A 12,276-nucleotide genomic window follows, 5' to 3' on the forward strand; every position below is an offset into this window, starting at 1 on the left:
GACGTCATGTGCAGAGTTTCCAGTTGATGCTGGTCCACATGTCCACACCGTCAATGTTTGTCCACTCAGAGTGTTTGTTTTACCCACTGACAGCTCATTTTGTTCTAATAAGCATGATGGAGAGGGTTCCTGCACAGTTACACCTTCTGTTCAAGAGGAAGAACCTTTGAGTTTGACCAGAAGCAGCTGTTTCATCGCTCTGTTCAAAGCACCAGACTCCATTCACAAAAACACTAATTTAACATCGTAAAACAAACGTCATTCAAACTGACAGAAACCAAATAAAACTCACTGAAACCTTCTTGGTTCATCTCCAACAATCATCACCAGCTCCGCTTTGGTTCAAATAAACCGTTTTACAATGTTGGTCTACAGCTCGAGTGAGTCGATCGATCGCTGACTCGTCATTTATTATGAATGAGAGAGAGAGAGAGAGCGCCTGTGTGCGTGTGTGTGTGTGCGTGCGTGCGTGCGTGCGTGTGTGTCTGTGTGTGTGCACGCACACACGCACGTATGTGTCACTAATGGCTTCCTGTCTCTTCCCGTCCCTCAGCTTCAGCTCCTGGTGGAGATCATCTGGCCGCTCTTAATCTTCTTCATCCTCATCACCGTGCGGCTGAACTACCCTCCATACGAACAACATGAGTGTGAGTTCAAAAAACTTTATTGACATGTTTTCTTTGCCCTTTAATGAGATCAGCTGCAGTTATTGTCATTATTGATAAATCTACCAGTTATTTTTCACATGAACTCAGTGGATCAGGGGGATCAGGGGATCCTCTGCGCATCAGTCACAGAGCTGATGGCATGAGCCTGGATTGGTGTTGATTGTGAGACAATGACCATAAAATCTTAATGAAAATTAATAATCAATTATTAACTTTGAAAATGAAATCTGACTGTCTGTGTGTCCGTCTCTCTCCTCACCTGTCTGTCTGTCTGTCTGTCTGAATGACAGACAGACAGACAGACAGACAGACGGACAGGGACACCAGATGTTAGACGCTGACTGGATGGCAGCCACAGAGCTGCTGTTGTTCTCGACCACATTACACTCAGAGCTGTTTCTGTTTTTTTGTCCTCCCTGTCAATGTGCATGATGTGGTCAAAATATTAGGAACCCCACTGAATATAATTCACTTTGGCACAACAGTGGTTTAACACTGATGGGGAGAGCCAGGTGCATGCTGGGAGGATTTCTGCAGGTATTCAGTGACGTGAGGGTCCAGCCGTCCTGATTATCAGATCTTAATCTGCTCCAGCTCAGACCCTGACCCTTTAACGACGTTCCATATCGGCCGTCGGTTTGACTCTGAACACTCGACAGATTCCTGATCAGAAGTTATCCATCGAAGATCGGACCCTTGGAGGAAGCGCCGAGCCGGCTGGAGCATTTCAGAGGAAACGTCCTGATGCTGAATGAAGCTGGTTTGAACTCCTCGTGTTGATTTATCTGTGCAGTTATGGCTCTTTATCGCCGGCTGTAATATGATTATCAGATCCAGCGAAGGTCACAAACTGCGTTCAGGTCAGATAAAGTCAAGAGGACTTACATAATCACAGGTTTCCAAACCTTCAGCTTCACCCGTCAGTCAGCTTCACCCGTCAGTCAGCTTCACCCGTCAGTTAGCTTCAGTCAGCTTCACCCGTCAGTTAGCTTCACCCGTCAGTTAGCTTCAGTCAGCTTCACCCGTCAGTTAGCTTCACCCGTCAGTTAGCTTCACCCGTCAGTTAGCTTCAGTCAGCTTCACCCGTCAGTTAGCTTCACCTGTCAGTCAGCTTCACCCGTCAGTCAGCTTCAGTCAGCTTCACCCGTCAGTTAGCTTCAGTCAGCTTCACCCGTCAGTCAGCTTCAGTCAGCTTCACCCGTCAGTTAGCTTCACCTGTCAGTCAGCTTCACCCGTCAGTTAGCTTCACCCGTCAGTCAGCTTCACCTGTCAGTTAGCTTCAGTCAGCTTCACCCGTCAGTTAGCTTCACCCGTCAGTCAGCTTCACCTGTCAGTCAGCTTCACCCGTCAGTTAGCTTCACCCGTCAGTCAGCTTCACCCGTCAGTTAGCTTCAGTCAGCTTCACCCATCAGTTAGCTTCACCTGTCAGTCAGCATCAGCAGCTCAGCTTTTAGAGGGGTGGAGGGTCTGGACTGCTGGAGAGGTGGAGGGTCTGGACTGCTGGAGAGGTGGAGTTCTGACCTTTCAGAGAGGTGGAGGTTGTCTGACCTTTCAGAGGGGTGGAGCAGCGTTGCCTCACCTAAAGGCTGGAATGAAGTAAAGTGTTGTTGATGACAGCTGTGACCTTCTGCGGATCATTTAAGAGCCTCTGCTTTGACATTTACCGTAGGGATTAATCTAACATGCTTCGGGCGGTGTTATTTAGTGCAGGAACACCACCCGATGCACCGGAACCCTTTTCCTCTGCGGCCTGAAGTTTCTGCCTCGCCGCTCGCTCGAGCTGCAGAGTCTGTCCTGAGTTCAAGAGCAGGAAACAGAGACGAGGTCTGACTGGAAGCGAGACCTTATTAAACCTCGTCCAAGTGGTTTCAGGAAGCTGAAAGCAGAAGCTCTGTGGACCTGAAGTGCTTTCAGTTCCGCAGCAGTCGGCTGCTTGAGGAATATTTGTGCTGTGATTCACTCGGCGTGCGAGCGCCGGCGTGTTGAAACTTGTCGGTTTAAAGCGGCTCTGAGGAGATTTCACTGATGCTGTCGTGCCAGTTTTACACGACATCAAGGGCTCGTTTCACTTTGTTCACATTTACCTTTTACAGACAATTTGTACCAGAGCTCGTTAATATTTCACACAAAATCAACCTGCTGTGATTCATGTCGGCTGACGTCCAGCCTGTAGACGACTGTCCCTCATTTAAAGTTCAAAACCACTTTTCTGTCACGTGTGGAGGATCTTCTGCTAATGCTGCCCTCAAACACCGTTCAGTGTTTTCAAACTGCTGCTGAAATGCTGGAAATTAAATGAAGGCAAAGGAACTGAACCTGTTCATGGACCAGAGGAACCAGGGACGACGTTCAGATCCTGTCAGATGGACCCAGGGAGAGAAAACCCTATGGCTCAGTGAGTGTAGGGCTGGAGTTTGTCGGGTTGATGTTGTTGATAATGACAATAATAAAAAGGCATCAAACTCTCTGCAGGTCGACATCACAGAGCCTCCTTTCATTCGTTCATTACATCAAACGACAGGATGACTCACTCTGCTGTTTCTCATTCCGTCATTTTTTTTAATCCGCCAGCGATCTAATTCATGAAGATGAAGAATAATCTGCAGGTGAATCGGTCGTGAAAACCGTCATTAGTTGCAGCACGGTGACTGAAACAGCAGCTCCTACGCAGAATAAAGCACAGCTTTGATTCCTCAACAATGAATGGATTATTGATGAATGGATCATTGACATGGCTGCTGTTTACTTTGATGCTAATCGATCGATCGGGTTGTGCTTCAGTGTTGTTTAGCCTGTTTGTGTGAAGGTTGATTTGATCAGCGGCTCGGCTGCAGAGTGAAGCCGGTCGTGAACTCGTGAATCTGCAGCTCTGCGCTTATCTTATCTCTGTTTTGATTAGAAAGAGGCCAGCTGGCAGTCTTAAAGGTTCTGATTGCAGCTTCTTCGCTCAACACAAACGGGTGGGGGTAAAGGTCGTAGGCCTGCCTGCCTCCACCCTCGGTTCGCTCTTCTTCTCCCGCGCCGGCTGCCGCTGATGCTCCGCGGCGGGCGATAACAGACCAATCGCAGGTTATCTACCTGCGGTGTGTCCAGGTGAACGTATGGTTTGTTCCAACGCAGCAGGAAGATAAAGATGAACCCTCCTCAGCATCTTTCAGATTAAACCTGACTGAGCTGCTGGAAACAACACGTGTGTCCTCACAAACACGTGTGCTATCGTTTCAAACGTCCGACTGTCCGCGACCGTCTGCTCGTCCTCAGAGAGGAAGATGAAAACAGGAGGAAGCTGAGGAAGAGACAGAGAGCGAGATCCCTCTTCAGGAGGGTCAGGAAACTGGACTGGCGGGAACAAGACTGGAAAACACATTAGAGGGAGACGTTCCTGCGTCTCCACAGAGGCCTGAAAGGACCAGAGACAACACGTTTGAAGACGTTACTGCGACTGCTTGACAGACGTCTCAACAATCGATCACGTACTGGAGCAACATCAAGAAAATACTCAGCAGACGACCCATTAATGACAAATGAAGAACTCTTGCAGTCCCACATTCTGTAACAGGAAGTAGGAGTCCCGTGCTCGTTCCACACCGCAGGACAAGATTCTGGATCTAATTGACCCTCCAGACTCTCTGAACAGATCACCTCAACTCAACCATTTTGAACTGTAAATACCACAGCCTGCAGTAGCCAATGAGAATAAAGCTTTCTGTCCAGCTGACCTGCGGCTGGTTGTGATTGTCAGCCAGGTTTTTCCTCATCTTTGATGTGGTGTAAAACACGCACGCACAGGTGGAACCAGCCTGTGAGGACCGTCCGCCTCCATGTTTGTCTTTTTCTGAAGTCACGTTGGATCACGTGAGTTTAGTAAGAAGGGCAGGCGTGTGGTCCCGCGTCTCCTCTGAGTCTAAAAAATGGCCGACAGTCGTGGTGACTGTGGTCAGGTCGTGTTTGAGAACGAGACATTTGCTGTCTGTAGTCAAACAGAAGTCTTCAGGGGTTGCTTTGATGCTTTCGTATAAGATGTTCTGACTGCGCGAAGCACCGAGTCACTTCCTGATTTGGTTTTCTCTGTCTGCAGGTCATTTTCCCAACAAGGCGATGCCGTCGGCCGGCACGCTGCCCTGGCTTCAGGGAATCCTCTGCAACGCCAACAACCCCTGCTTCAGAAACCCAACGCCGGGCGAGTCTCCGGGCGTCGTCGGCAACTTCAACGGCTCCATGTGAGGCGAAATGTGATCTCAGTGTCCTCAGAACTGAGATTCTTATTCTAAAAAAATGCTTGTGTTTCGTTGAGAAAGGCTGCTGTCAAAGAAAGAATGAAGTTTTCCACATTTTGTCTTGATTGTAGTTTCAGCTTATTGTTGAAGGAACAGCCTTTGGAGTTCGGCTCTTCCTCTGACTCCAACTGAAGGTTTTCACTGAGATCTGAAAGAGCTTGACTCTTCCAACGGCTTCAACTGACTCTTTGAACTCCAGCACATCTCACAGACAAACACTTGACATGTTTCTAACTTTGACAGTTTGCAGTGGAAGCGAGCACACTTCAGCTCCCTTCAGTCAGCCAGACTCGATCAAACACCTCATTCTGCAGGTCCTTCACGTGTCAGACGCTCACAGTTTGTTGATTCTCTGTTTTCTCTTCAGAATTTCTCGTCTGTTTTCGGACGCCAAGAAGATTCTTCTGTACAGTCAGGACGATAAGAACCTGGATGGATTTAAGGAGCTGGCTCAGGCTCTGCAGGTGCTGCAGAACAGCCAATCAGGTAGGAACTGGGTTCCTTTGGGTCTCGCTGAATGTAAGTTATATAAGACCAAATAAAGACAAGTCGTCACCTGGTGCTGCAGCAGATCAATGGGTTATTGATGCAGCTAATGATTCATTTTAGTCAAAAATGAATACGTGAAACTTTGGGCTCTGGCCTTATTGGTTCATGATGGTTTCCACTGAATGATTCATCTCAAAGAAGTGAAGCAGTGAAGGTCAGAGTTGGATGAAAGCTGATAAACTGTGTCGTGCTGGATCCAGTTCCATTCAGCTGCAGGTTTTCAGCCGTCCCTCCTCTGCTGCTGGATTTTTTCAGCCTCATTGAACAAAAAGAATTTTGCTCCTTTGTGTGTTAATTTGCACTTTTAGCTCGCCGTGGGGGGCGTTTCTTTTCTCTACCTGCTCCGACCTGCTGGCTGTCCTCCTCCTCCCTTGATGGGGCTTCAGCACATTTCTGCCCTTTATTCCCTTTAATCACATCTGATCACACAAACTCTCGTCTTTTGATTTGTGAGAAGAAGGAGCCGATGCCATGTGAGCGTGGGCGGAGAGGCGAGCCGCGGCAGGTTTACCTGTCCCAGCCTTCTCGGGTGATCTCACCTGGTCAGAGTTCGGTGCAGCCCCGAGCTGTTGCATAGGTTCAGTGGAGACATCGGGGTCAGAGAACTCGGCCTCAGCGGGCGGCGGTCAGCATGGCGTCTCACTCATCGCTTGGCGGCATCACGCTGAGCGTCGCCGGGTTCAAGCGTGCCTTTGTGCAGCTGAACAAACACTGGAGATGTGAGACCAGATCACATCTGAACCTGGATCAGTTGCCTTCAGGTTCTTGGAGAACATGAAGGTTTGTTTCAGACCACAAAGAGCTGAAACTGGTGGAAGAACGTTGATAATAAGCAGCTTTAACACTTCAGTTTTGTATGTTTTTCATGTTTTATTCATGATTTTCATTGAATTCTTATTATTGTATTTTGTGGAACACTTCGGGGTTCTGGTGGAAACTGAACCAAAGCCTTCCAGGTTCTTCTACGTTCAGACCCAGAGGAGTTACTCCTGGAGTCTGACTGGCCCCCCGTGGTGCCCCTGAATGTTGATTGGCTGAGAGTGGGCTCCTCTCTGCTGCTGATGTCGTCTGTGTCGTTTGATAATTGAAATCGTTTAATAATGTGGACTTTCTGATTGAAGCCGACATGTTTCTCTGTTGGAGCTCTCAGAGGAAACTGCTCCTCATTTGACCAATCACATCACTCTGAGCTGCTGATGTCAGACAGCTCAGCGTGTCCCGTGACCCGTCACTAAAAGCGTGAGTTCACCTCAGCTCCTCCTGGAGTCTGCTTTTGTCCCCGTGAGGCCTCTGTACCTCCAGGCCAGTGAAGATTTGGAAAGATGAGGAAGCGACGAAGATGAGGAAGTGACGAAGCACTCGAGGTTTTTCATCATGTTTGAGCAAAGGAGCTGTTTGCTGTCACTGACGCTGCTGATGGATCCTTTGATGCATCAGACAGAAGCTGTGAGCCTTCAGTGTGGGGACGTGACTTCAGGATCTGTTGAGCTTCAGCTGGCGGAGAAATAAAGCTCTCAGCTTCCTCCTGCACGCTGCAGCTCACTCTGTGTCAACGTGTCTTCATTGGCTGAAGTCCTGACTGCTGTCAAGTCCACGACTGACCTCCAAACATCAGGAGAGAAAACAGGAAGTGTGTGATCAGTCATGTGACTGATGAACACTTTCTACAGGTTTGTCTCTCCACAGCTGCGTGTTTGAACCTGCAGAAGGGGGGGGGGGGGCTTTGTCCAGTAGATGCAGGTAGCTGCTGTGATGGAACGTTTGTCCTGCAGACATGTGAGGACATGCAGCTGAGACAAAGGTGACTCTGGTCTGTGTGTAAACCTCTCGTCTTTTATCTGCTCCAGCTGGCAGCCAAATATGGCCATCACTTCCCGCCTCAGGTGTGTCTCACCTGGACTCCAGTCCATCTGGTCTGGACAGAAAAAGCGATCCAGTGTTGAGTCTCGGTGCTGGTTCGGAAACATAAAGTCACATGACTGACGTGTGACTCACTGATTGGACAGTTGTGGTGATGTGAGGACGGGGGGGGGGGGGGTCAGTTCCTCTGAGGACACACAAACTCTGCTCTGTTTTTTCTCTCTCAGGCTTCAAGTTGAAGCATTTCCTACGAGACAATGAGACTCTGTCCAGCTTTCTGCTGAGAAACACCTCCTTCCCCGAACACAGCGTGCAGCAGATCAGAGAGGCCGGCATCAACCTGGAGAAGGTGAGGACGCTGTGAACGCGCTCAGTACGAGCAGGCTGAAACAGGAAGCACGCGTCAGGTAAAGGTGGAACAAACCTCAGTCGCCTGAACCCAACCTTTGATCCGCTCTTTGTCATCTGTGTCAGGTCCTCCTGAAAGGATTCGGTGTCCATCTGCGGGACATGTGTCCCAGAAAGGGGGGCAAGTGGAGTCTTGGAGACTTTGTGACGATCTCGGACCCGCAGGTGTCGATGCTGGTGCAGGAAGTCATCTGTCAGGCCCCTCCCGTCTGGCTGAACCACGCCGAGGAGCACTTCCTGAACAACGTGGACTTCTTCAAACCCATCCAGGTAAAAACACACCTGCTGAGCTCTGATTGGTGGGAATGTGTGTAAACACAAAGCTGTGGGAGACGTTTAATCAAACTTTATTTCTGATCATATTGATCACGGTAGATGATCGGCTGCTCTGGTTTAGGTATCAAAGAGTCGCTGAAACGAACGGCGAGGTCACATGACTGTTTTAGAATCAGTGGAACAGAGGAAGGAGATGAAGCTGCTGTCAGTGAACACATTGATTCTTGGGTGACGTTTCAGGCTGTTTAGAGTTGGAGTAGAACATGTAAAAATATCCTGGGTTCAACCAGCAGAAGAAGAAATCCATCAAAACAAACCGTCACGTTGGCTTTACGAACAGAATCCATCGAACTGTTTCGTGTCTTTAAAATCAGGAAATGTTGGTGTCATTTGAATTGTAACCTGTGAAGTTTGTACATTTGTGAGACTGTCCTCTGTCCTCGAGTCAAACTGGACAGTTTGACACAGTGAACACAGCTCAGTGAATACATGAATGTCTCTGAGACGATAAAAAAATCCACATGAAGTACGTTCACGCAGTCGAGTCACTCAACAGGACTCATGTTCAAACAGGTTGGACGGACAGAAGAGTCTTTAATGTCTTCAGCTCATCACGTGAGACACAAAGAGTCTCGCTCCTGGGACGTCTTTAAGCTTTAAGTTGTGAAAACGGTGAGCTGTGCTGTGAGTCTTGTGGGTGAAGGAGGGCGTGTTCACCTGGCTTCAGGTGTGTTTGGTGTGTTTAGTGTGTTATGTGTGTGTGGGAGGAGGCGTGTCTCAGCCTGCCTGCTCTTTACAGTCTCAGTTTTCGTAGCCTGGGGACCCGTTTGGTGGTTTGTAGGGGCTGAGAGCGAGCAGTGCGTCAGCGAGGCCTCCTTCCTTTTGACGAGCGACTCCAACGAAGACAGAGTTGTCAGAGACGGGCTCAGGACCAGACCTGATCAGTGATGAAAGATCAGCCTATAGGAGCCCTCCACGGCGTCGAGCACGCCGTCCCGATCGCACAGATCTGAACACAGGACAGATTTTATGTTGTGGAAACAAACTTGAGTGAAGGCCGAAGATCTGCTCTCAGATCAGTTCGCTTATAGAAAACGTACATGAAAACGAAGGTTCTTAAATTCACGTCTCCCACAGCAAGACGCACAACCAAAGCCGGGAACTGAAATGTCTCTTTGTGTCCTCAGAGGGACGTGACGTCCGACCCCGAGGCCATCAGACAGGTTGCCAGGGCGACCAACAACCTCCTGGACAGTCTGGGGTCGCTCGCAGTCGAGGTAAGGAACACACCTGTGTGATGTCATTACGTCAAATCAGATGTGTCCTCCAGTGGACAGAAGTGTCAGTCTCCAGCCTACACCAGCAGCACACTGAGGCCACTGGGTTTACTTGGCAGCTCCGAATGTCTCCGTGCGTCTTTGTGTCCACATAAAAGCTGTTTTCCTGCAGCAGAGACACACGAGCTCCAGCTGAACAAAGACTCAGACGTCTCAGCAGGTTTTCACTTCACAGAAAACACCAGTCTGAACAAACAACAAACACTCAGCGCTCATCTGCGTCCTGCTCAGTGTCCCGCTGAGACGCGATGCCTTCAGCCGCCATGTCGGAGGTCACAGCGGCGCTCTGAGAGCTCCACTGAGAGCTCTACTAATAATCAATATTAGCATTCAGTGCAATGTGATTATTACATTTAATTCAGTGGTCAAGACATCGACTCCTCAGCTCTACTGACTGGACAGACTGGGGACAGACTGGGAGTGGACTGGAGACAGACTGGGAGTGGACTGGGAGTGGACTGGGGATAGACTGGGAGTGGACTGGGAGTGGACTGGGGACAGACTGGGAGTGGACAGGGAGTGGACTGGGAGTGGACTGGGGACAGACTGGGAGTGGACTGTGGACAGACTGGGAATGAACTGAGGACAGACTGGGAGTGGACTGTGGACAGACTGGGAGTGGACTGGGGATAGACTGGGGACAGACTGGGGACAGACTGGGAGTGGACTGGGGACAGAATGGACACAGACTGGGAATGGGCTGGGGACAGATTGGGAGTGGACAGAATGGGCACAGACTGGGAGTGGACTGGGGACAGACTGGGAGTGGACAGGGGACAGACTGGGAATCTGTTTGTTGTATTTCAGCTCCTCTTCAGCTGTTGGGGAGTCTGATCATCAGAGTAAAGTTCAGTCAGAAAAACCTAGTTTGTTGTTTTTTCACCCCGAGGTTATCACACGCACGCACACACACACACACACACACACACACACACACACACACACACACACACACACACACACACACACACTGGGCTAAATTGAAAACATGTGACTGCTGTTTTGTTTGGTTTATGTTGATGCTGAGTCAGGAACAGGATGTGTGTGTGTGTGTGTGTGTGTGTGTGTGTGTGAGTGTGAGTGTGAGTGTGTCTGTCTGTCTGTCTGTGTGTGTGAGCGTGTGAGCGTGTGTGAACTTCCAGGATACAGTAAATAGTTTTCATCTCATCGTAGATCAATATGCTGATTAATCAATAAACCGTTCACAGACCTTTTCCAGAGCAAACACAGCTCGGGTCTTTAGCTCTCTGTGGATTGAGAGATCGAATGATCTCCGTCAGGTGAAAGTATTTGTGAGGCCGGACCAAGTCGCTCCAGGACCGTCCATGTTTCGCAGTGATTGGCAGAAAGTGTCCTGAGGAGTTCAGTCACGATCAAGCCTTGAGCTTCGTCTCAGGTCAAACCCGCGTGAAGAACGAAAGCTTTAACTACGTCAGAGTCGCTCTGTGACCGTTTCACTTCTGCTGCTGTTCATTAAAGTGTCGACCTGCAGTAACCTCCACCTCTTCCTCTTCCTCTTCCTCCTGAAGCTGCTGAACTCCTCAGCTCACTAAGTGTGTCTGACGGCTGGAGTCACTGCTGACGCTGCAGAAAAAAACTGCTGCCGTCAAGTAAAACTTTTCAGGAACTCTTTTCCTCTTTTCTTCCCCAACTAACCCTCATATCTGGAGATACGAGGTTTTAACAGTGACACTCAGCTTCACGATCACGACAGACATTTCTGTTTGAACATTTTGCTGCTGAACATACAATCAGTAACAGTTTGAATGCAGGACAGCAGCTTGTATTAAAAGTAATAATACTTCATTAGAGTATTATTGGTGCTGAGTACACTGAGTACCAAAAACATGAAAACCCCTGCTTTTATTGTGAAAGAGTGGTGTTGTGCTCAAGTGCTCTTTGTGAGCGTGTCTCTGCCGACCTGTACCAGATGACTGATTGTTTGTAGTTTCCGTGTTCTATTTCAGAATGGTTTTGTTCATTGGATGGTTTCTGCTGCCGTCAGTAGAAAGAACGTGGCGACCTCTGAGCTCATCAGTCGGATTAAGAGTCGACAGGAAGTTATGACACAATTGGCTGTCAGCCATTATTTTGTCACATTTATTCTGGACGTCTTTAAAAGCATCATGTGACGTCTTTGCTTTAGTTTCCTTTGATGGTCTCTGGCTCGTAGAATACACTGAAGGTAACTGAGGTGTGCTCGCTTGCAGGTGTAAACGCTGCAAACGGGAAGAAACGTCCGTCCCACAGCATCCACCGAGCATGCCAGTGAGACCTGGTCCATGTCAGATCTGCTCAGCCACCAAACAGCACGTGTTACCTGCGGAGTCTCTGACCAGTCTAACCAGTGCCCTCTCTGTTTGTCATCCAGTTGGCCAGTATGAAGAGCTGGATCGACCTGAGGAACGAGATCATCTTCCTGACCAAGAATGCCACTTCGTCACCCAGCGCCATGTACCAGGCGGTCTCCAGGATCGTGTGCGGTCACCCTGAAGGGGGCGGCCTGCAGATCAAATCCCTCAACTGGTACGAGGACAGCAACTACAAGGCTCTGTTTGGAAACCACAACAGCAGCGAGGACGAGCCGGCGGCGCTGTACGACAACTCCTCCAGTGAGTCCCGGTGCTTGACGGTGTGGCCGGTCGGCCTGCTGGTGCAGTTATGCTGCTACAGGTTTGATTCCCACTTTAGGCTGAAAAAACCAGTCGGCCGTTGTTGTGGTGGATCTGGTTCTAAATGCACTCAGTGACTCGCCGCTCTCGTACAGCTTTGGTCATGTCAGTCATCGAGATGTACCATGAAACAAACGCTGGGCAGCTTCGAACCGTCTGAGATGCATAAAGCAGCTGCTGATCGTTTCAGGTGTGACGGACAGGTGGAGCCTCCTGGCGTCCAGCTGCA

The 12,276-nt window shown here is 49.3% G+C and overlaps 1 protein-coding gene across 1 annotated transcript in view; it reads left to right on the forward strand.

Moving 5' to 3' along the window:
* The window catches only part of abca1b (ATP-binding cassette, sub-family A (ABC1), member 1B), a 45,564-nt gene that overhangs the window by 4,131 nt on the left and 29,157 nt on the right, over positions 1-12,276 (forward strand). Inside the window, exons 3-9 of the mRNA XM_076738947.1 lie at positions 554-647; positions 4,747-4,888; positions 5,313-5,431; positions 7,582-7,703; positions 7,829-8,032; positions 9,226-9,315; positions 11,747-11,987. Of these exons, the coding sequence (XP_076595062.1) occupies positions 554-647; positions 4,747-4,888; positions 5,313-5,431; positions 7,582-7,703; positions 7,829-8,032; positions 9,226-9,315; positions 11,747-11,987 (1,012 nt within the window). The remainder of the gene's footprint in view (positions 1-553; positions 648-4,746; positions 4,889-5,312; positions 5,432-7,581; positions 7,704-7,828; positions 8,033-9,225; positions 9,316-11,746; positions 11,988-12,276) is intronic.

This window comes from Chaetodon auriga, chromosome 9 (assembly GCF_051107435.1).
Source record: "Chaetodon auriga isolate fChaAug3 chromosome 9, fChaAug3.hap1, whole genome shotgun sequence".
Lineage (NCBI taxonomy): Eukaryota > Metazoa > Chordata > Actinopteri > Chaetodontiformes > Chaetodontidae > Chaetodon > Chaetodon auriga.